The 24,265-nt window shown below is 42.3% G+C and overlaps 3 protein-coding genes across 3 annotated transcripts; all 3 read left to right on the forward strand.

Annotated features, from left to right (window-relative positions):
• Positions 1-77: 77 nt before the first annotated feature.
• Positions 78-995, forward strand: LOC136968743 (uncharacterized). Its single transcript, XM_067262773.1, has one exon. The coding sequence runs from the start codon at positions 78-80 to the stop codon at positions 993-995; it is 918 nt and encodes a 305-aa protein (XP_067118874.1).
• Positions 996-4,890: 3,895 nt separating this feature from the next.
• LOC136968744 (uncharacterized) lies at positions 4,891-6,120 on the forward strand. The gene has a single exon (XM_067262774.1). It carries the CDS (start codon positions 4,891-4,893, stop codon positions 6,118-6,120), a length of 1,230 nt encoding a protein of 409 aa, XP_067118875.1.
• Positions 6,121-21,570: 15,450 nt separating this feature from the next.
• LOC136968746 (ribonuclease H1-like) lies at positions 21,571-22,512 on the forward strand. Its single transcript, XM_067262776.1, has one exon. The coding sequence runs from the start codon at positions 21,571-21,573 to the stop codon at positions 22,510-22,512; it is 942 nt and encodes a 313-aa protein (XP_067118877.1).
• The last annotated feature ends 1,753 nt before the right edge of the window (positions 22,513-24,265 follow it).

Consider the following 24,265-nt stretch of genomic DNA (forward strand, 5'->3'; position numbering starts at 1 on the left):
CTTGTCACCAAATTCAACTGAGGAACACGGATATCCTTTTCATCCAGGAGCCCTATACCTATCACAACTCTGTGGCCATGTTTGGTAAATTCCGCACTATCTACCATCAGGAACCTCACGGTCCACCCAAATCCGGGTTTGTAATTGTCAACGATAAGATAGATGTGCAGCTTCTCCCACAATACAGCAACAGCAGTTTCACCACTATCAGCCTAAGTATTTACAACTCGACCTACATACTCATCTCGTTTTACTGTCCCCCTTCAGAGAACCTCAAGGATTCCCTTGATATGCTTGCTGACACAGTACAACAACTTCAGGATCACCCAATCCTAATCTCAGGGGACTTCAACGCTAAATCCTACACCTGGCACAGCCCCATCAAGGATCCCAGGGGGTACATGGTGGAGGAGTTCATGACGCAACTTCATCTGACATCTCTCAACACCAGTCCTCTTCCCACCTTTTCGTCCACAAACGGAGACAGCTGGATCGACATCTGCCTCGGCTCCAGCAAGATAGACACAAACAAGATTCAGTGTTATACCATCGATCTCCATTCTGCCAGCGATCACAATTACATCGAGATTGTGATCGAGCAAGCTACTCCATTACCAAAGTTCTGCATAGTCCAGCATACTAATTGGGATCTCTACTACCTTACCATCCAACAACTTTGGAAGCCAGTGGACTTAATTAACATCCACCAACCTGGTACCCTTGACAACGAGATTAACAAACTAAACTGTGTCATACACAAAGCCTATCTGCAGGCAACCACTGTTAAGACAGTGAAGTGCTCTGCTCCTTGGTGGAACACGGATCTGGATTACCAGAGGACCAAACTAAGGAAGCTAAAAGGGCGAATGCGAAGGGAATTAGATACCACCAGGAAACTGGAGATTAGATCAACTTACTGCTCCCTCTTCAGGGCCTATAAGACATCTATTAACAAGGCTAGGTCGCGGCATGGAGGGAATTTTGTACCAAGGTAGGTAAGAACAACCCATGGTCCGCACCCCATTATATAGCGGCAAAGAAGCAGAAAAAACTAGAAATCCCACCGGCTATCCAAATTAACGACAGTGAATACACAAACTCGATTGAGGAGACCTACCAGCATCTAATTACCGAACTATTCCCAGATGACACAACCAACAAGGATAACCCTTATCATACCAATAGCAGGACAAGCCTCGAAGACATCTATCACGGTAGCAATGACAGCCCGTTTACTCCGCAGGAAATCGCTAGCGAGATTAAAAAATTAAAATTGAATAAGGCCCCAGGCCTGGATAACATCACCGCTAAAATGGCCAAGCTAGCGTTTCAGGCTATTCCAACAACCTTCTGCGTTATTATGAATAAGTGCCTTGACCTGGGGTACTTCCCTACTGTATGGAAGCAGGCGTCAATTAAACTCATTCCAAAAATAAGGACATTACCCCAACGAAGGCCTCAGATTTTCGGCCGATCTCCTTACTCCCGATCATAGGTAAGGTATTCGACTCTTTATTCATCAACAGGATTGTGTACCATTACAAGCAGAATAACATAATGTCTGATAGGCAATACGGGTTCAGGAAGGGGAGAGGTACTACCGACGCTATAGATAATATCAACAGCTGGATCCTTCAGGCAAAGAAAAACAAAAAGCACAGTTTAATGGTCTCCATTGACTTCAAAGGGGCCTTTGACCACGCTTGGTGGCCGGCCATCCTGAAAAATCTCAGGACTGATAAATGTCCAAAGAACATTTATCACCTCGTGGAAAGCTATTTAAATGACCGAAGTATCCAAATCAACACTGGCAATAACAACCGTATTACTAAGAAGGTTAACAGAGGCTGTCCGCAGGGTTCCAAGTCTGGTCCTTACCTGTGGAACATCCTCTATAACAGCCTCCTCAAACTTCAGGACTCTCTCCCCAGGGAACATGACGCACTACTTCAAGGTTATGCTGACGATACCGTGTTAATTATAAGCCACCATAACAACGAGATACTGCAAAAAAGGATAAATAGAACTCTGGCTGAACTGTACAACTGGAGCGTGAAGATGAAGCTTCCAATTAACTACACCAAGTGCAGCATAATAGTTTTCTCCAAGGGAAACCCACTTAAAAAAGGGCCTAGTATAAAGATTAATAATATCAAAATCAAAAACTCGACATCTGTAAAATATCTAGGCATTATCATGGATCAGAGGCTCAATTGGACAGAGCATGTATACTACACGTACGAGAAGGCAACTAAAACAGCGCATGCACTTAAATCTATTTGTAGGAACCGCTGGGGATACAGCACCTCCACCAGTAGGATATTATATAACATGGCAATTGAGCCAATAATCCTTTACGGCTCTGAAATATGGGGTTCTGCGGTCACCAGAGTCCATATTAAGAGAAAACTTCTGTCTATCCAGAGGCTTTCGGCCATCTCAGTGGCAAAAGCATACAAAACAGCTCCCACTGAAGCCCTACTGGTCCTTGGCAATATCCTTCCAATAGATCTCAAAATACGAGAAATATACACCAAGTTCACCCTTTGCAAGTTGGCAACCGGCAGAAGTAACTTTTGATCAATTCTGTGCCCACAATCATTCAGACTCCCACAATGAGGATATCAAATCCCTTGCAGAGTTGGTGATAAACCACGGTATCGACAAAACTGCCTACTCTCACTTTGTGCACCTAAGCTTCTCAATCCCTTACCAGTCGGACAGCTCTAACGACGATAAGTACACTACTAAAATCTACACGGACGGTTTGAAGGCGGCGGCTGGGGTGGGCTGTGCCTTCGCAGCATACAAGTCTCACCGATGCCTTCATCAGATGCGTAGGAGCTTGGCTGCGCACTGCACGAATAACCAAGCCGAATCTTTGGCAATTTGTTTTGCACTGCTTTGGATCAAAAACAACAGCACAACAACAACCTAAACTTTAGCATCTACAGTGACAGCAAAACTGCAATTCAACAAATTTGCAAGCTCAACACAAGCCTCCCTATTGTCAACAACTCCCTACGGACTATCTTAGATTTAAAGCAAAATGGCATTAATGTAGCTCTCAATTGGATCAAGGGCCACTCGGGCAATATAGGCAACGACAGAGCGGATCTCCTCGCGAGATCGGCTCCCACGGTAAACTCAGCTATTAGTTACAGTAAGATTAGCACTACTTGTATTCGTAAGAAACTTCACGATATCACCCTAAACTCCTGGCAACATAGGTGGAATAACTGTGATACCGGCAGGCTCACGCATCGGTTCTTCCCATGCCTGGACACAATAAGCAAGTCTCATCACACTACGTCTTTCCAGTTGACGCAACTTGTCACTGGACACGGCAATTTGAATACATACCTCAGGAGATTCCTAAATAAAAGTGATGGTCTATGCATGTGTGGCACCAGTGATGAAGACACAGAGCACATTATTTTTCACTGTCCGCTATATAGCGGTCAGAGGAAGGTACTGGCGCAGACTGTCTATGACAACGGAGACCACTGGCCATGCACCCTTAACATCTTCACCAAAAACAAGAATAACTTTTTCGCTCTTAAAAACTTTGCTAAAAGCATAGGTTGCTTGGACTAATCTGTGCCTGCGATTCCTGAAGTGACTTGAACTGTTTTTCAAAAGTGTTCTTCCCTCTTTCTCCTAGCACCTCATCGAGTTCTACAACACTAATCATCTGTCAATTAACTGTAATGCCAACGCATTACCTTATATTACTGACTTGACTCATGTTACGGTAATTCTTGTATTCTACATGTCTACGCACATCTCCATCAGTATGTACTTGAAAGCTGTTTCCCTCTACTGGCACTGCCCTCTACTATTGTGTGAATTACAACTCTCCTGCTGTAATTCTCTCACCACGTGAATTATTGTATATATATATCTTCTATGTTTCAATTTTGTACATCTGTTCAGCTATTGTATGTAATGTTTTGTTTATAAATAAATGCGATGCAGACGCCCATGGGTCCCACGGCCCAAGGTTGCCTTCTTTCCACTATTCTATCTAACTTTACTCATCTTCCCCTACCTCCTCTCAACTCTAAACCACCCTTCTTTCCTCTTCGTACTTAGGACTATACCGCCGAGTTCGGTCCTTATCCTATCTAGAAGTGTCTATAGGAATGCGACGAGTCGCGATACTGTTTGGTTGTGTGGTGAGTCGGCTCCGGATTTCGATCGTCGCATCGGCGGATCTAAGGATTAATCGTCCAAGTGTGTTACATCGTTGGATTCAGCTAATAGTAAGCTTTCTTTTAACGTTTATTTCATTTAATTCGGCCAACCCGTTCGGAAGTTACGGGCTCCGGAACTTTCCGGTTTTCCGCCGCTTTTTTCCGGGCCGCTTTCGTCTCAACGTGGAATCTTTCCAGTGTGTTTTATTCGGGCTTCCACGCTTTTTCGAACGACGTATTACTTTTTAAGTTCCGTTCGGCCGTTTTCGTTTTTTAACGACTTTTCTTTCTTACATTTCGGGCTTGTCGGGCCACCGATCCTTTTCATTTTTGGGTGTTTCTTTTGCCTCTGCTTTTCCCCTTTTCTCACGTTCTGGTTCAGTCACGTTTATTATTTTGGCTGCTATTGACATTCTTAGATTTAAGCAGAACAAAGAACGTATAGGTCATTGACCTTAGCATGTGGCCGATCCTCTTTACTCCACCTGACCCTAATTCGGTTCCTTTTTTGTCCGTTTTCTCGGGCCTCGCTTCGCTCATTATTACGAGTCGTACCTCTTTCGAATCGTCATTAATTCTTCTTTCATCCGCTGACTCCAAGCCCGCGGGCCGACTCGCGGGCCTTCCGCTTTTTTTCTAGTTTTCTCAGCTAGGCTCATTGGATTTATCTACTACTCTTAAAGTGCCTGCTAGTATGGAATCGTCCCTTAAGGTTCCGCAGGTCACTGTGGTTGCCAACAATGTTGAGTTGGAGGACTCTTCTCCGTCCACTTCGTGTGGAATTGCCACCAACGCTATTGTTTACTCTGGGGGTAGCACTAGAGAAAAAGACTTACTACAAAGCGTAGGTGCTCATTTAAAGCGCATTCATGATTTGTTACCTGAACCGTACAAATCAAATATTCGCACAGAAGATAGAAAAGAAATTAAAGATAGGGTTGCCCAGATGTTTGGAGCTGTGCACCAGATGTACGGTATCCTCTCAGAAATGCGAGAGCAATTAAAATCGCAGTCAACTTCTCCAATCCAGGGCCCCACTTTCATCCAAGATAACCCACATCCAACATACGCAGACATGGCAAGATCAACAAGGAAACCCAGTGAAACAACCCGAACTATTAACAAGACAATCGCTAACAGCGATAGAGGTGGAAGTAGCCATGCTCTAATTGTATACCCGAACCCAATGGAGGGTGAACGGGTAGACATGAAATCTATAACCAAGGAAATAATGGAAAAGGTAAAACCGCAAAAACTAAAGGTAAATGTTAAAGCTGTTCGACAAGTGAAAGGTGACGGAGTCTGTTTTCGGGTTGGAAACAGGCAGGAGGGAGAGACGCTACAACAAGCAATAAAAGAAATAAAAGAAATCGAACAAAACATAACATGTAAAGTGTCGGAAGGTAGAAACCCGAAACTCATACTGATCAATGTCCCTAACTCAATCGAGACTGACCACGTCCTTGACATTATGTATGAGCAGAACCAAGCATTGGAGAGATACAAGAAAGATGACTACAAGGCCAACTGTAAGCTAACGAAAATAAATATAAGGGGGAAAACTAATGAGAACTGTCAGCATCTCGTAATTAGTGTTTCTCCCAGTTTGCATTCTGTTCTTTTAAATCTGAAATTCGTAGCTTTATCCTGGGCACAGATAAAAGTGGACGATTTTCTACCGCTCGTCCGATGTTACAAGTGTTGCGGCTTCCAGCACTTAGCTAAGAGCTGCACCAAAAACCAAACATGTAGCCACTGCACTGAGGAACACACGTTCCAAGAATGTAGCAAGGACCACAAGCCAAAGTGCATAAACTGCATAAATGAGAACAAGAACCTACCAAATGGAAGGAAGTTAAGAACAGATCACAATGCATACAGTTTGCAATGTCCGAGTGCCCAAATAATGTCAACAAATTATTAGTCAAACTAATTATGAAACTTGAAACCAACAGCAACTCAACCCAGCTAAACGCTAATAGCAACGGCAACAACCCTCCATGCCTTCGCATCTTTCAGATAAATACCCAGAAAGGGAAAGCAGCAAGTTCACTTTCCATCAAGACAGCCAACGATTTGAACGCAGACCTACTATTAATCCAGGAGCCCTACACTGTGCATGATCAAATTGTGAGATACGGCGGCTGGCCTATCCTTTACAAGTGTGGAAAAAACAAAAGGCCAAAATGCGGCATTATAGTAAGAAATACCAACTTAAACATAGCACTAATTCCAGAACTTAGCTCATATCGTATTACTACAGCTGCTGTCCATAACGAGCCCACCGATTACATAATCAATGTCTACTTCTCGCCACAAGACGACGACGACGACGACTGCATCGGAGAGCTACAAAATGTCCTGATCAAACTTGGTGACACGAAATACATAATTGCGGGCGACATCAACGCAAAGTCGGCCCTGTGGTACAATGAGGAGGAAGATAACCGCGGAAGACTGGTCCAAGACATACTAGACGAAATCGATGGCATCTCGCTAAACACCTCGGATATCCCCACGTTCGAGACAAGCAGGGCTAGAGGATGGACAGATGTTTGTCTGGCGCCCACGAGGTTAGGCAGGTTAATCGAGATGTGTGAAACCTTAACTACCACCTCGGCTAGCGATCATAGATACATCTTAACAGAGATCGAAAGAACCAGCCAAACAAATTGCACGAATAACAACATCTATAACAGAAAAACTAACTGGGAGCTATTTAAATCCACTTTCGCCGCTTCCTGGAGGTCGTACACGTTTCGTTTCCTGAACACGGCCAGCAAAATCGACCACTACGTCAACCACCTCACCACTTCTCTAAACTCGGCTATAAATCTGTCCTCAACCACCAATAATGTTAACAAGCAACGTACACAATGGTGGAACAGTGATTTGGAGAGAGAAAAACGCAAAATCCGTAGGCTTAGGAAGCACTGGGTTAAAACGAGTAACCCAGATACAAAGGAAGAACTGCGAAGGGAACACTACAATAACCTTAACCTCTACAAAAAGAATATAAACAAAGCCAGAACACAGGCATGGAGGGATTTTTGTAGTAAAGATAATAAAGATCCCTGGGGAAAGCAATACAAAATCATTTTTAAAAACAAGATAAAAACTAAAATTCCTCATATTCTTTGCAAAACCACCACAACCGACTCAAGTGACATTGAGAAAAATATCACTAATCTTTTAAACTTCCACTTTCCGAACGACAACACCGATGATGACTCGGAAAGTCACCAGGCCATTAGGAAAGCTAACGAGGAGTCTTACCAGAGCTACACGGACAAGTGGTTTTCCTTCCAAGAAGTCTCTAATGCCATATGCACACTAGCCAACAAAAAAGCACCAGGTATCGACTACCTTACTGCTGAAACCATAAAAAATGCCTACCAAGAAATCCCGATAGCGTTCGTAATACTATTCAACGCTTGCCTCAATAACAGTTATTTCCCGCAAAGTTGGAAAATTGCCAACATTATGTTCATTCCAAAAGTCAACACGCCGCAATCTGTAAGCGACTATAGACCTATCAGTTTACTCACATCTTTAAGCAAGGTTCTGGATGGCCTAATAATCGGCCGGATAAATTGGCACCTGGCAAGTACCAATGCCTTTAATAAAAGCCAACACGGGTTCAGGCCCGGTTCTTCTACTACTATAGCAATAGACAACGTTCTACAGTTTGTTAAGAACGCTTGGGCTCTTGACAAACATGCCCTGCTAGTTAGCGTGGACTTCAAGATAGCGTTTGACCACCTCTGGTGGCCCGCCATTTTGAAGAGACTGAGAGAGTCACACTGCCCTGACAACATCTACGGGCTTCTAAAGAACTACCTAACTGATAGGAAAGTAGGTTTCTACACCAATGGCATGAGCATATCAAGGAATATTAATCGTGGCTGCCCTCAGGGCTCCCGGTGCGGGCCAGGGCTCTGGAACATCGTTTACGATGATTTACTGAACAACTTCCAAATGACGGAGGATTTTAAAATTCAAGGGTTTGCCGACGACACCATACTGATGGTTCGGCATGACAACTGCGACAGGCTACAAGAATCTGCTAATGACATACTGGACAAGATAAATAAGTGGAGTATTGACAACAAGCTTCCTATAAACTATAGCAAATGCGAAGGCCTTGTCTGCACGAGGAGATCGCGCCGGAAGCAACTCCAAAGGCCACTCTGCATTTATATTAATAACAATAAAATAAAAATCAAACAAACTATTAAATATCTGGGAGTGTATCTAGATCCGACGCTTAGTTGGAAACACCACATTGAAGTCATCTGCCACAGGATCAAACAAAAAGTAAACATGATAAACCATGTTGCCAGGAATAGTTGGGGTCTCTCCTCTAAACATTGCAAACTCATTTACACCGGTGCTATCGAGCCAGCGCTGCTCTATGCCGCTGAGCTATGGGGCAACAGAGCCTCAATTGTCCACAACCACAGGAAACTGACCTCCAATCAAAGAGGCTTCGCCATCCGCATTTGCAAAGCCTATAGAACAGCGCCCACGGACGCTCTTCTTACTATTGCTAACCTCGTCCCTATAAACATCAAGATTAAATTGAGGATGTGGAAATGGCACCTCATGAATGGTAGGCTACAAGACCTCACTAAAGACAAAATCCAGGATCTAATTAATAACAATCAAATTCCTAACAGCATAATTGTTAACACTATAAGTCGACACGGCATTGATCATTACTACAGGGACTACCTAAGTTGGAGCCATCCAGCAACTTCTTCCTCCAACCTAATTTGTGAAGTCATCAACCCGACAGAAGACAACGCCAACTGGCACACCTACACGGATGGTGCTAGTAACGATTTAGGTACAGGATCCGCTTTTGTCATCTATGACATGTCCACAAACAGGATAATTCACGAACAGTACCACAAACTCAGCGCCCACTGCACGAATAATCAAGCAGAGCTGTGGGCAATGTACAAGGCCCTCTCCCACATCACCAGGAATCTTCGTCGTTTTCCTGGCAGCATAAGTTTCTTCACTGATAGCAAATATGTGCTTAGTGTCATTAGGGGTGCGAAGAAACTTACTGCCACGGGTATAAAGCTGTACCACCTTGCCATCAACTTAAACCGGTATAGAAACATCACCTTTAGTTGGATACCGGGCCACTCAGGCATACAAGGCAATGACAGAGCAGACTGTCTGGCCAAAAAAGCAGCTGAAATCATAACGAATCCATCTTTCGAACTAATTCCACCCAGCTATATCAACAACCACATCCACGAGAAGAGTATAGACATTTGGGAAATGGACTGGAATTCTTCCACTACAGGTCGTACGACGCATGGATTTTTTCCGTCTATCCGCAAGTGTCAGCACTACTCCTACATTACCCCGTCCTTCTATCTGTCGCAATGCCTAACTGGGCATGGCAACATCCCGTCTTATCTACATAGGATAGGGAAAAGGAGAAGCGATAAGTGTACATGTGACAACAGTGCTATTGGAGACATCCATCACATTCTCTTGGACTGCCCATTCTATGACACCAGCAGGCAAGAACTAAAACTCTACTGCACCTCCCACGGTCAACAGTGGCCACCGGATCTCACCTACCTGTGTGCCCACAAAGACAGCTACAACCAGCTTATTAAATTTATAAATCTCTGCGATGCAATCAAGAATAACTTTTCTCCGCATCCAAACGACCCGGAAATTGACAACTGACTGTAATTCTTCGCTCCAACTCCAAGTTCGCCATGTATATATTGTAATTATCCCTATCTATTGTATAACATTCATATGTATAGTCTTACTTTATTTATCTGTTACCTTAGTTATTTAAGTACCTCCTAACTGTTAATCTCCCATTGTTCCATCAATTATTATGTACCCCTTTTTATTTTATTGTTACCTTTGTACTACGGTATTTTATTTGTTAATCATCTAGAATTACTCCTTTTATTATATTATAGTATTACCAATTGTAACCACTTTATGTAACCATTTTGTATTTGTGCACCATGCACTGGTTTGTTCAAACCACTCCCTGTACTCCTTGTATTTTGTTTTCTAATAAACGGTCCGATGCAAGACAATTATGAGTTCTCCTTCCTTCCACTCTTCTTTCACACTTTACACTCTCTTAATCTTTAATCCCACCCAATTCTCTCCCCGCCTTCTTTCCTCTCCCAACAGGCTAAGTCGAAAGACAGCCTTCTGATCTGTATTAAGTGTCTATAGGAATGTATAGTACAAATTTAAGGATAGAAGAGCGAAAAGAGGTTTGCGACAAAGTCACTAAGCTATTTTCTTGCCTCGGGCAATTTCAGGGTATCCTGAAAGAAACCCGATCTAAGCTTTCTCAAGGCCCACAGACAGCCCTCAGTCATTTGCCTGCTCCACCCACCTTTTACGCTGACGCTGTCAAAATAAACACCAAACCCAGTTTCACTACAAGATCAATCAATCAATCTTTAAAAAATAAGATTAACAACGAAGGCACAGGAGGCAGCTATGCCCTTCTACTATACCCAAAAGATGGTGAAGAAGGAAACAGAGTCAACATGACTAAATTGGAGAACGACATAAAGACTAAAATAAAGCCACATGAACTAAAAATAAGAGTAAAATCAGTCAAACAGGTTAAGGGCGACGGGATCTGCTTCCGTACTGATACACACGAAGAAGCTGAAGTCTTATCAGAGGCAATCAACAACATACCTGAAATCTCAAGCAAAATTAAGAGCAAGATCTCAGAAGGGCGAAGGCCCAGAATAATTCTCACTAACGTTCCTATAACAGTAAATGAAACAGACATAACATCTATTGTATATGATCAAAATGATAATCTTCATATATCAAAAGAGGAGTTCCTACAATCTACCCGAATAAGTACTATTCTCTATAGGAACAGTGCTAAGGAAAATTGCCGACATATTGTTTTATCCACCACCCCTAAAATAAGAAATATATTAATTAGTATAAAGCACGTTGCCATTGGATGGGCAAAGATTCAGGTTAATGATTACATCCCGCTCGTTCGATGTTATCAATGCTGTGGGTTCAACCACATCTCCAAGAATTGTCCCAGGCAGAAATGTAGCCACTGCTCCAAAGGGCACAGATTTGGAGAGTGTCGACGGCTAGAAGAACCCCCCAGTTGTACTAATTGTAAAGCAGTTAATAAAGACTTACCAGAACATGAAAAATATGACACACAGCACAATGCCTTCAATCCTCAATGTCCTGTAACCATCCACATGAAGAAACTTACTATCAAGCAAACTAATTATGGAGTGTAGTAAAACATCAAATACTTTGAGGATCTTACAAATTAACCTCCAGAAATGCAAGGCAGCCGCATCGGACGCAATCCAACTTGCGACTACAAGGCAGACAGACATTTTGGCCATACAGGAGCCATACACTTACAACAACAAAATTGCTATGTTTGGCTCCAACCGCATCCTCAACCATTCTGACAACAGTGACACTCCTAGGACCGGCTTCGTCATCCTTAACGATAAGCTTGATGTGCAACTCATCACACAGCATTGTAATGAACATTTCACCACAATCAACCTCAGTCTAAACAAAACGAACTACATATTTGTCTCCTTTTACTGTTCCCCCTCTGAGGACCTCACTCATGCTCTCGATATGCTGACAACATCTGTGACCAACTTACGTGACTTTCCGACCTTAATCCTTGGAGACTTCAATGCCAAATCACACACGTGGCACAGTCCGATTGAAGACCCCAGGGGTTTCCAGGTTGAAGAAATGATGAATCACCTCCAGCTTGCCTCTTTAAATACCAGCCCTCTCCCGACTTTCTCCTCCACTAACGGGGAGAGTTGGATAGATATCTGCATGGGCTCTGATAATCTCTAACATAATAACATCACCTGTAACACACTAGACTACCATGCGGTCAGTGACCACAATTTCATTGAACTGACAATTGAACAGTCAACTCCTCTTCCACGTTACTCCATATCCCAGAGAACAAACTGGGACCTTTACTCCCAGCTCATACTTCTCAACTGGATCCCGTAGAACATTCACGGCATAAACAACACCACTGATCTTGATACTGTAGTTTATAGACTGCACAACACAATTCATAATGCTTACTACCAAGCAACAACCATTAAGGTGGTCAAGTCCTCAGCTCCATGGTGGAATGCAGACCTACAAAAACAGTGGAAGGCACTTAGAAAAGAAAAGAAAAAGATGCGAAGGGAAACTGATTCGGATCGGAAGCAGGAGCTAAGAATTAGTTATATCAATCACTTTCGCAAATACAAAACAGATATCAACAAGGCAAGGACAAATTCATGGAGGGATTTTTGCTCGAAAGTAGGCGAGAAGACTCCGTGGTCAGCTCCTTACTACTTAGCAGCTAAGAAGAAAAGAAAACTTTCGATACCACCCACCATTCAGATCAACGATAACGAGTACACGCAGTCTATCTCCGAAACTTACCACCATATCCTGGATGTGCTCTTCCCTGATGATAACGATTCTTCTGACCAACAGACTCACAGGGATATCAGGTCTCGTGTCCTTGAGGCCTACAACACTCACAATGACTCCCCATTCTCATACACTGAAATAGCCAAGGAATTCGACAAACTCAAGATCAAAAAAGCTCCTGGGCCGAATAAAATTATGGCCAAAATGGCAAAGCTCGCTTTTAGGGCTATCCCTACTACTTTTAGCCTCATAATGAACAAATGCTTGGACTTGGGGTACTTTCAAACTATTTGGAAAAAGGCCTCCATAAAGCTCATACCAAAATCCTCAGACGACTCCCCTCCAAAAGCTTCCAACTTCAGACCCATATCGCTACTTCCATTTATTGGAAAGGTTCTGGATGCCTAAATAACAAACAGAATAACCTACCATTTTGAAAAGCACCACCTCATGAGTGAAAGCCAATTCGGCTTCAGAAAGGGTAAACGTACAATCGACGCCATCGACAACATCAGAAACTACGTTCTTAACGCTCGTCAGGAAAGAAGGCACTCCCTGATGGTCACCATAGACTTCAGGGGTGCTTTCGATCACGTCTGGTGGCCGTATATTCTAAATAACTTGAGGTCCAGCAACTGCCCCACGAACATTTATCATCTTGTAAGCAGTTATCTACACGATCGAAGCATAGTTGTCGACACAGGAAGTAACATCATTCTTCAAAGAAATATCAACAGGGGCTGTCCGCAGGGCTCCAACTCAAGGCCCTACTTATGGAACGTTTTATACAACAGCCTTCTAGCCCTTCAACCAAATTTTCCTGCCGACTACAATGTCCATCTGCAAGGTTATGCAGATGACACTGCTCTCATTCTAAGCCATGTAAACTTAGAAATATTACAGGCAAGAACCAATGACATTCTGTCTAGAATCCGGGACTGGTGCACGGAAGTTAAGCTCCATATTAATTACGACAAATGCTCCGTTATTGTTTTTCCGAAGGCGAACCCGCTGAAGAAAGGGCCAAGTATTAAGATCGATGACAAAAAGATCAAAAACTACACCGCTCTCAAATATCTAGGTATAATTCTGGACCACCGGCTAAACTGGACCGACCACGTCCATTACGTTTATAAAAAAGCTACAAAAGTAGCTCACGCATTAAAGACGATTAGTAGGAATAAATGGGGCTATGGTCCATCGGCTAGTAGGATTCTTTACACCATGGCAGTTGAGCCTATTATTATGTATGGGGCCGAAATTTGGGGATCCTCGGTCACGAGGGTCCATATTAAGCGTAAATTACTTTCTATTCAAAGGCTTGCAGCCATTAACACTGCAAAAGCCTACAAAACTGCTCCAACCAAAGCTCTTCTTGTCATAAACAACACACTTCCCATCGATCTAAAAATCAGGGAAGCATTTATTAGCTACAACCTGCAAAAGTTAGCCAAAGGTACCATAAACCTCACCACATTCAGCTCCAATATTAGTAAGGAAATTTTCATCAATGAGCTCAACGATCTTGCTACTTTCGTGACAACAAACGGTTTAGATAAGCACACCGACATACAGCATATTCATCCTAGCCTCTCAATTGTCAAAAACTCTACCTACGATCCAAAGGAGAAGAACTCAATCTCTATTTTCACAGACGGATCGAAATCTGAGACCGGCGTTGGCTGTGCCTTCACTGTCTACAAGGAAACCCAGTGCCTTTTCCAGAGGTGCAAGAAGTTGGTACCCCATTGCACAAATAACCAAGCCAAGTCTCTGGCAATCCTTGAAGCCCTCACCTGGATATCAAACAATCACAACAGTGTGAACCACCGACACTACCACATCTTCTGCGACAGTCGTGTTGCTATTCATCAAATCTTAAAAGTCAACACTAATCTCCCGATTGTAAGAAATAGTATCAACCACATTCAAGATCTCAATAGCTAGGGTGTTAATATTGACATACACTGGGTGAAAGGCCACTCAGGAGTTGCAGGTAATGAGAGAGCCGACCTTCTGGCTTCCAAAGCTCCTACTCTCGCTACCACAATTTCCTACAAGAAGATTAGCACTACATACCTCAACAGGTTGCTTCACAGCATCATCCTTGACACCTGGAAGATCAGGTGGGACAATGGTGACACAGGCAGGACCACTCATAGGTTCCTTCCTTCTCCAACGGACTGCCCGACTAAGACTTTCTACACAAACTACCAGTTAACTCAATTGTTAACCAATCACGGGAACTTAAACTCTTATTTGCTAAGGTTTCACAATAAAACCGATGGCATGTGCTCCTGTGACCTGAACGAAGAAGAGGACTCAGACCATCTCATCTTCCGCTGCCCGTTATACACAACCCAACAAAAAACTCTCCACGACGCAGTTCTCAACAAAGGTTATCCCTGGCCATGTGATCATCGAAACTTCTTCAGCGACAGTTATATCTCTAACGCTCTCAAGCACTTCGCCACAGACATTAAAAAGCTTAATTAACTGTTCTTCTATGTTCCACACAGTGTTCATCCTCAGCTGACTGTATCTTCTATGTAATCTAATGTAAATACATTGTCGCGAAAATCTGGCAAATAGCTAGTCTTGTAAATTGCTTTTAGTGTAATCTTACTGTATTACTTACTTTCATTTGTGTTAATTGTTACTAGTTTGTACACTCATCACCGTGTTATTCTCATTAATCTATATGTATTTTGTTATTCTGTACTGCAATGATTGTATTTGTTTTGTATCTGTATTCTGTGTTTATTTTTAATAAATGCGATGCTCTCGCTCATGGGCCTCCCATGGTTGCTCTCCTTCCCGCTTTCCTATTCTCCTATATTTAACCTTCATCTCTAACTTCTAGCTATGCTCTTCTTTCCTTCTTCCTACCTTAATGGCTATACCTCTGAGTTCAGCCATTCCTTTCCTAACGCTGTCTATAAAAATGATGGGTCTAGAAGTGGACCAGGCCTGTGGAACCTAGCCTTCGCTGGACTGCTCGACAAAATACCAGACACCCCCTCGTTGTGGGTTCCTGTCTGTGGTGAGGGGACCTCCCAGAGATGGTCTAGTAACTCTTCTTTACCATCCCTGGGATCTGCACGCCCACCCACGTGTTTGCCGTGTGTGGTGACCCGTATGCCGGAAACGGGGATCCTGGTAGTTGAGGGGCAACATAACGTCCCCAACACACTGCTTTGGCCCCTGCTTCAGATAAACGGGAGGCTCAAATCAGGCTCCGTTTGAGTCAATCGGCTGGTCATTGAGTCATTGTTGACCTCGGCCTGGAGTCAACCGATCGATGCAGACCGAGCGGACACGTCAGACAAGGTGTGCTCTTCTCGACTGCATTGTGAGGGTATAGCTCCTGGGAAACCCTGGTGTGACGATCTATGGGAATCTCCCATGTGACGGCATCCCCTTGTTGGGCCCCATGGTGGGTGGGGTCACCGGGAGCTGAATAATAATTTTTCAATATGGATCCAATAAAATCTAAAACACCATGCACCAATGCATCACCACCAAGGGATTTTACTTCTACCAACCAACCAGCCTACCTTATTTTTCATGCTACGGGAGAAACATCTCTGTCCAAATGTTCTCCCTTTTTGATCCAAAAATTATTTGAATCAACCATTGGGCATCTTAAAAAAATCCAAAAATTGAAATCAGGAGATTTACTCGTTGAGGCAGCCTCTCCTCAACAGTCAGCAAAGTTTTTAAAAACTAAATCTCTAAAAGACATAAATGTCATTATCACACCACACACAAGTTTGAACTCGTAACGTGGTGTGATATCTAAGGTCGATCTGATGTCTGAAGATGAATCAGATATCCAGATCGGTCTTTCAGACCAAGGCGTCACTGCTGTCCGACGCATCTCCATTCGTCGAGATGGCAAGTTGATTCCTACAAAACATCTTATTCTGACATTTAATAAACCGACTTTGCCATCTGTTATTACAGCCGGTTATCTACGCTGCCCAGTTCGCCCATATGTTCCAAATCCGCCGCGTTGCTTTAAATGCCAGCGATTTGGACATTCACAAACATCTTGCCGAGGGAAAAGCGTATGCGCACAGTGAGGGACGGAAGGTCGCGAGAGTACCGAATGTAAAACTACCTCATGCTGTGTAAACTGCAAGGATGCCCATCCTGCCTACTCCCGAAAATGCCCTGCATGGCAGAGAGAGAAAGAGATCCAGCGAGTGAAAACAGTCAACAACATACCTTACCCAGAGGCTTGCCGCATGGTCACTTCAAGTGCACCACTGAAGCAAAAGACCTATGCTGCTGTCTTGAAATCCACAAACACTTGTGCAGTTCAAACAAATATCTCTGTCTCTCCAAGTGAATCCTTTACTCGCCATGCAAAATGTTTAATACTGCCATCTACCCAAACACCAGAAAAAGAGAGCAAGAAGACCAAGACACCTCTACCTAAAACAGGGGTAATAACAAGAAATGTGGGTTCAAAAAACGCCAATAAAAACCCACTTAACAAGCAAAAAGTAAAAGTTGCCCTCTCTAAATCAGCTATAAAGTCGGAGACTCAGTCTATAAGTGAGTTCTCCGACTTTTCTGACGAAGAGACTAATTCGGAGGTTACAAAACCAAAGTCACCTCCAAAAGAGAGACCCCCTGTTAAATTAAAGAGGGATACCCTCGCAAAGAATGCTACCTCAAACACATAATAAATTATAAAATAATCCAATGGAACCGTCGTGGTTTCCGCAACAACTTCTCTGACGTTAAACACCTGAAATACTCTACCTCGTCTCTCTGCGTAGAACTAGAGGAAACACATCTAAAACCTGGAGAAAGAATTTCTTTAAAAGGATTCGATCTTTACCGTAAAGATGACGACAGCCACACCCGCGCCAGTGGAGGTGTGGCTGTACTGGTTTCAAACCGCATCCCGTCTTTTCCGGTACAAATAACAACAGAGCTGCAAGCTGTGGCAGTCAGAATATCTATAGGCGTCACTGTCACAGTTTGTTCCATATACTTGCCACCAGATGTCAGAGTCAATGAGGATGAATTGGATGCATTGGTTGAACAGCTGCCAACTCCTTTTTTTTTACTTGGTGATTTCAATGGTCACAATCCAATGTGGGGCAGTCACGATATCATCCGTCAAGGCAAAGCCATTGAAAGATTCATAGGTAATCACCAACTATATTTATTTAATACTGGAGAAGTGACATACTTCCACGCCCCAACAAGAACATTCACTGCCATTAATCTATCATTAGCAACCCCAAATCTGTTTTCAGCGTTTATATAGGAGGTTGGATCTAATCCACTCTCTAGTGACCACTTCCCAATATTTTTAAAATATCGAGGCAGAGAAAGCTGTGAAACAGCCCGTCCACCACGCTGGAAACTTGAAACGGCAGATTGGCCTGCCTTTTCCTCTTTGGCTAACGTCACTGAGGAAATGGTCAATACTGCTGATATCAATGATGCAGTCGAAGTTGTCACTTCCAGTATTATTCAGGCAGCCGAAAAACAATGGGGAAAACGTCAACCAGATATCCAAAACATTCGAAACCATGGTGGGATCAAAATTGCGAGGCAGCATTTAAAAAGCAAAAGAAAGCATGGGGGATTTTCAGAAGATACCCCACTGCTAACAATTTGGTTGCTTTTAAGAAAGCAAAGGCTAATGCCAGAAAAATAAGAAGGCAAAGCCAAAGGGATTCTTGGAGGAAGTATGTTTCTAGCATAACATCTTCCACCAGCTCAAAAGCAGTCTGGAATAAAATCCATAAAATCAATGGAAAATATGCTTCTCAGTCTCTGTCCATGCTGGAAAGTAATGGCACAATAATCAGTGACATAAAAGGTATTACTGATTTGTTGGGTGAAACATTTTCGTCTTCATCCAGCAATATTATGTATACAAGAGATTTTCAGGCTTATAAAGTCCAAACTGAAAAACAATATCTAAACTTCCACTCCCCATCTAATGAAGAATATAATGTGCCATTCAGCAGAATAGAACTATGTACAGCAATCTCTCGCTCGGGGAATACTGCTGTAGGCCCGGATAAAATCCACTACAGCATGATTAAAAATCTGTCAGACAATTCCCTCAGTAATCTTCTGAATCGGTTTAACAGAATATGGACAGAACATACTTTTCCAGACTCTTGGAGGCTATCTATCATCATTCCCATACCCAAGCCAGGTAAAGACCGCAAGAATCCCTCTAATTATAGACCAATTTCTTTGACTAGTTGTCTGTGCAAACTTTTCGAGAGAATGGTAAACAGACGCCTGATGTTCCTCTTAGAGGAAAAGAACTACTTTTCACTACATCAGAGTGGATTTCGTAGGAACAAAAGTACAACAGATAATTTACTAAATCTTGAAACATCCATTCGCGAAGCGTTTGTTAGACGACAGCACTTAGTGTCTGTGTTTTTTGATATAGAAAAGGCCTATGATCGCTGCTGGTGATAATGGATACTCCGTAATCTGCACAAATTCGGATTGCGTGGTAATTTGCCAATTTTTATAAAAAACTTCCTACAGAATCGAAGATTTCAAGTCAGGATGGGCAACACTTTGTCTAGGCCTTTCACACAAGAAGAGAGTGTCCCTCAAGGATCTATTTTGAGTGTAACTCAGTTATACTGTTAATTTTTATTAGGAACAAACTGTCTCCCTCCCAGTGTGAAACACTCTCTGTATGTGGATGACTTTCAGATTTCCTGTCAGTCTAGTAACATGGGTTTTATTGAGAAAAAACTGCAAACCTCCTTAAATCGAATAGACAATTGGTCCAAGACCAATGGTTTCAGTTTTAACGTAGAGAAGACCTCGTGCATCCACTTTTGCCGAAGGCGTGGTTTGCACCTGGATCCTGAAATTCACCTAAATGGGGTTAAAATCCCAATAATCAACGAAGCAAAATTTTTGGGTGTCGTGTTTGACCATAAATTGACGTTCTTACCACACTTGCGCAATTTGAAGAGTAGATGTTTAAAAGCTTTAAACCTGTTAAAGGTATTGTGCTGCTCATCCTGGGGAGCAGACAAATGTTCTATGCTCAAAATTTATAGGGCCCTTGTTTGCTCTAAGCTGGACTATGGATGCGTTGTGTATGGCTCTACACGTGAATCTACTCTTCGGATGCTGGATCCAATCCACCATCAAGCATTACGTTTGTGCACTGGTGCATTTCGAACTTCTCCTGTACAAAGTTTGTATGTGGATGCTCATGAGCCTCCACTATTTCTTAGGAGAGAACAGTTGTCTCTTTTTTCTTACATTAAACAGAGATCTCAAAATAAACTTTTAGCTGATTGTTCAGATAGTCAGCTGAGAAGATTATTTGCAGCTCGCCCAAGTAGTGTCCCTACATATGACATAAGAATGAAGAATGTAAGCAGCACGATTGACCTGGACACAAGCAACATTTCGCAGGTCGAGGTCGATAATATATCACCTTGGTCAATTCCTGTGATAAATGTTGATTTAAGCTTAAAGCAGTTTCTAAAAGAAACCACCCCGGACTACGTTTATAGACAGCACTTCAACATCGTGACAGGAATTTAATTCATATATACACCGATGGATCTAAATCGGATAACTATGTTGGCTTAGCCTTTGTATGCCAGGATGAAATCGTGGCAGAACAAATAGCACCAAATTCTTCCATTTTTACTGCAAAGTTGCAGGCTATTTATTTAGCCCTAAAGTATATAAATAGGAAAGGTCATCGTTGCTGCGTGATTTACACTGACTCAGTTAGTGCACTTCAGGCTTTGATCTCGTATGAACCTAGTTTTCACTCCATAGTGATTAAAATTCGTAAGCTGATTTGCAATCTTTTTGCGAGGAATTTCTCTATAAAATTTTGTTGGGTCCCATGCCATGTAGGTATAAGAGGGAATGAAGAAGCTGACGCAGCTGCAAAGTCAGCAAGTCCTTCTCAGCATACAATGCATATTGAAGGAGGTGACTTGAAGCTAGTTGTTAAAAAACGACTAGAGGAGAGATGGCAAAATGTGTGGAACGCACAAGTCCACAATAAACTACACGAGATCAAACCTGTGATAGAAAATTGGACACAGAAGAAACCTTATGACAGGAGATCTGAGGTCATTCTTACTCGTTTGAGAATTGGACATACTCGACTGACTCATCAATACCTTTTGAAAGGTAATGACCAGCCTGTATGTCAGTATTGCAACTGTAACGTAAGTGTTAAGCACATACTGAGCAATTGCACTGCCTCTGAACGGATTCGTAGGCAACATTTTGGAAATGCAAGTTTTAACGAGATTTTGGGCCAGAGGCCAAATGTTGATAAATTATTGAACTTTCTAAAAGTTACAAATATTTATAAAAAAATTTAATTATTCATTTATTTATATCCATATACATCTTGTTGTTATACACAGTTTAACTGTTGTATATTTTTGTTTTTGGTTTTTTGTTTTTCGTTTTGTTTATTTTTATTGTTATTTATGTACATATATATACCATAAGTTGTGGCGCTGCTTGGCCTATGTGGCCCTTGTGCCAATAAACTTTAACCAACCAACCAACCAACCAACCAACCGATACCAGACACAGAAGAAATACGTTTACAAGCATTTGCAGACGATGCTCTACTAATGATCGCAAACAAGAACTGCGATAAACTTAGAGACGAATCAAATAAAGTATTAGAGTTAATCAATGGAGTATAAACTACAAACAACCAATCAATCAATCAAAATGTGAAGCTCTGGTATGTACAAGAAAGGACAAAGGCAACCAATTAAAAAAACCCATAGGAGTAAAAATTGGAGGCAAAAACATAAAGAACGTACAAAGTCTAAAATACTTAGGTATCTTCTTTGACAGAAGCCTTAACTGGAAGACACACGTCAACGAAATCTACAACAAAATGATTGAAAGATGTAACCTTATCGAACACATCAGCAGGAACACTTGGGGTCTCAACCCAACGAACACTCGGCTAATCTACAAAGGAGCAATAGAATCGGGGGTGCTGTATGGTATACAAGTCTGGGGAGAAGCCCTGGAAAAAGTTCACAACAAAAGAAAATTGATTACCGTTCAAAAAAAAGCAGCGATTAGGATATGCAAGGCATATAGAACCTCCCCAACCGACGCACTTTTGGTAATGGCCAAACTTAAACCGATACATCTAGTTGCCAAGGACATAATCTGGGAAAGAAACTTAATTAAAGAAAACAATCAGAATAAATCAGAAGAGCAAATAAGGGCGGAAATAAAGCAAGGCCAACTCCCAAATGACGAACAACTAATAAAAATGATTATAGAAAACGATACAGAAGATATAGATAAAACAACCATTGTTGCCAACCCTGCAGACAAGGAAACCTTTAAAACTAACTTGACCCACGACGAAGCCTCCAACAAGGGAAAGACGATAAAAATCTACACGGACGGGTCTAAAACAGACACAGGAGTAGGAAGCGGAATTGTTATAAAAGGAAATGATGGAAACACGATGTACCAAGCATCTCTTAAAATGGCGGAGTATTGTACCATTACTCAGGCTGAGACATTCGCTATATACAAGGCAATTGAGCACATCTCCAACAACAGAAGCCAATACAAAGGAGAGCTTAGTTTCTATTCAGATAGTCAGACGGCTCTTTCAATACTGAAAACCAAAAACAGAAAAACAAAGCTCACAAACGAATTGATAGAGAATTCTGAAAACTTACAAAGAAAACAAAACATCACTTATAACTGGATTCCGGGCCACCAAGGCCATGAAGGAAACGAAAAAGCAGATCAATTGGCTAAAATGGCGGCAAAAACCAACAATAAAAAATCTACACAAGGATCCCAATAGTTGAAATTAAAAAGCACATTATGAAAATAACTACAAAACAATGGCAACAGGAGTGGACAGCGTCAACTACAGGACGTAGCTGCTACAAATTTTTTCCGAGCATTGAAAACAGGCTTCAGAACTAAGTCTTCAAACCCTCTTTTGGCATCACACAATGCGTCACAGACCACGGAAACTTTAAGGCTTACCTGAACAGATTCAGAAAAATAGATAATCCTTACTGCGACATAGATAACACAAAAGAAGACAACGCACAACACTTTCTGATGGAATGCACCAAATACGACCAACAACGGAAAATCCTTATAGACAGCTGCCTTCGTGCCAGATACAACTGGCCTCCCAAGGAAACCGAATTAGTAACAAACAGAAATCTATTCACGGCTATGGAAAAGTATATACAGGAAACCAAAGTGTTGGTAACACCTAAAACAGACAAACATTATAACGACAGGAGACAATTCAATGACGACGAAGAACACTTAACAGAGGAGACAAAAGAGGACAGTTTAATAGGAACCGAAGACGAAGAAGAAAACGGAAAAAGCACAGCTACTTCAGGTGACGAAATAGATGAAGAGGGTAAGGAACCCTAGTCCAACGGTGTTTGCCCCTACGCGAGAGCCTGTGGGCGATCCCGGCTTACATTCCTCCACTTAAATGGTGTTGAGCCCCGGTACCGTCGGTGCCACAATATTGCACCTGGACTGCGGTACCAACATGGGGCGGGATTGTCTGCGGGGAATCGCTGCTGGGGGCTTGATCATCTTTGCCAACCATGAGACGTGGTATTGGTTCTTTGAATTTATTGTTATCTCAGCTCTCATTGTTCTTTTTTTTGTAAAACCTTGTATCATGTTACATTGTTACTAAAACACTTATTGTCGGGACAATAATTCTGGAAAGACACCAGTGTACATATTGTTTGTTTTGTTTAATGAATGCCGAGACAAGGCGCCCTCTGATCCCATGCCTTCTTTCACACTTTCCTATCCTCCTTTCTTTTCACACTTCGCATCTCAAGCTTTCTCTCCTTTCCTACTTCTACAAAGCTAAGTCCGTTGCTAACAAGACGGACAGCTTTCTACTTTTTTATAAACATGTCTATAGGAATGGGAGAGCGTCGAGTAGTCAAAGTGACAAGTCGTGCATTTTGGAGCTCGTGTTAAACTTCAGTTTTAGTCGGAATTTTCGTTTTGTTGGTGTTGTGTTATACATTTTCTGAAACCGGAAGACCAGTGGATTACGATGGTGTTGGTTTTGTGAATTTAGGACCATTTTTTCGGGAAATATCAACGTTTAAAAAGTGCATTTTTCGGCCTCGATTATCCGGACACTCGGACCGTTTTTCCGGAAGGGGCAACTGTCATCGTGTCGGAAACCTCAAGGTGAGCATTGTCCCAAATTTTGGTCGGGCTAGGACCATTTTTTCGGATTTTATAACTGTTTTTAGTTTGGCGGTCGAGGGCCCGCATCGGGCTTCAGAGGGGGCAATCGCAATTTTTCTTTCTGTCATTATTGAGACAAGGACAAAAGCTACTTACTGTCAAAGTTTCGTTCTTCTACTATCAACAGTTTTGGTGTAACGACAAATTTAAATTTCAACTAAAAATCCCACTTCACAGACTAGACAGTTACTATGGAAACGGTCAACGTCCTCGACTACAGCAACGGTTTTTAACAGATTCTAACGGTCGCTCGTCTGTTTTGAAGCCGTTGGTAGTGACGTCATCGATTGAAGAAGGAAACTTGC

The sequence above is a fragment of the Centruroides vittatus genome, unplaced genomic scaffold (genome assembly GCF_030686945.1).
Source record: "Centruroides vittatus isolate TY-2023 unplaced genomic scaffold, ASM3068694v2 contig_152, whole genome shotgun sequence".
NCBI lineage: Eukaryota > Metazoa > Arthropoda > Arachnida > Scorpiones > Buthidae > Centruroides > Centruroides vittatus.

Bases quoted from the DNA above. Each gene is read 5' to 3' on its own strand.
- LOC136968743 (XM_067262773.1), top strand. From the start codon at position 78: ATGTTTGGTAAATTCCGCACTATCTACCATCAGGAACCTCACGGTCCA.
- LOC136968744 (XM_067262774.1), top strand. From the start codon at position 4,891: ATGGAATCGTCCCTTAAGGTTCCGCAGGTCACTGTGGTTGCCAACAAT.
- LOC136968746 (XM_067262776.1), top strand. From the start codon at position 21,571: ATGATTGAAAGATGTAACCTTATCGAACACATCAGCAGGAACACTTGG.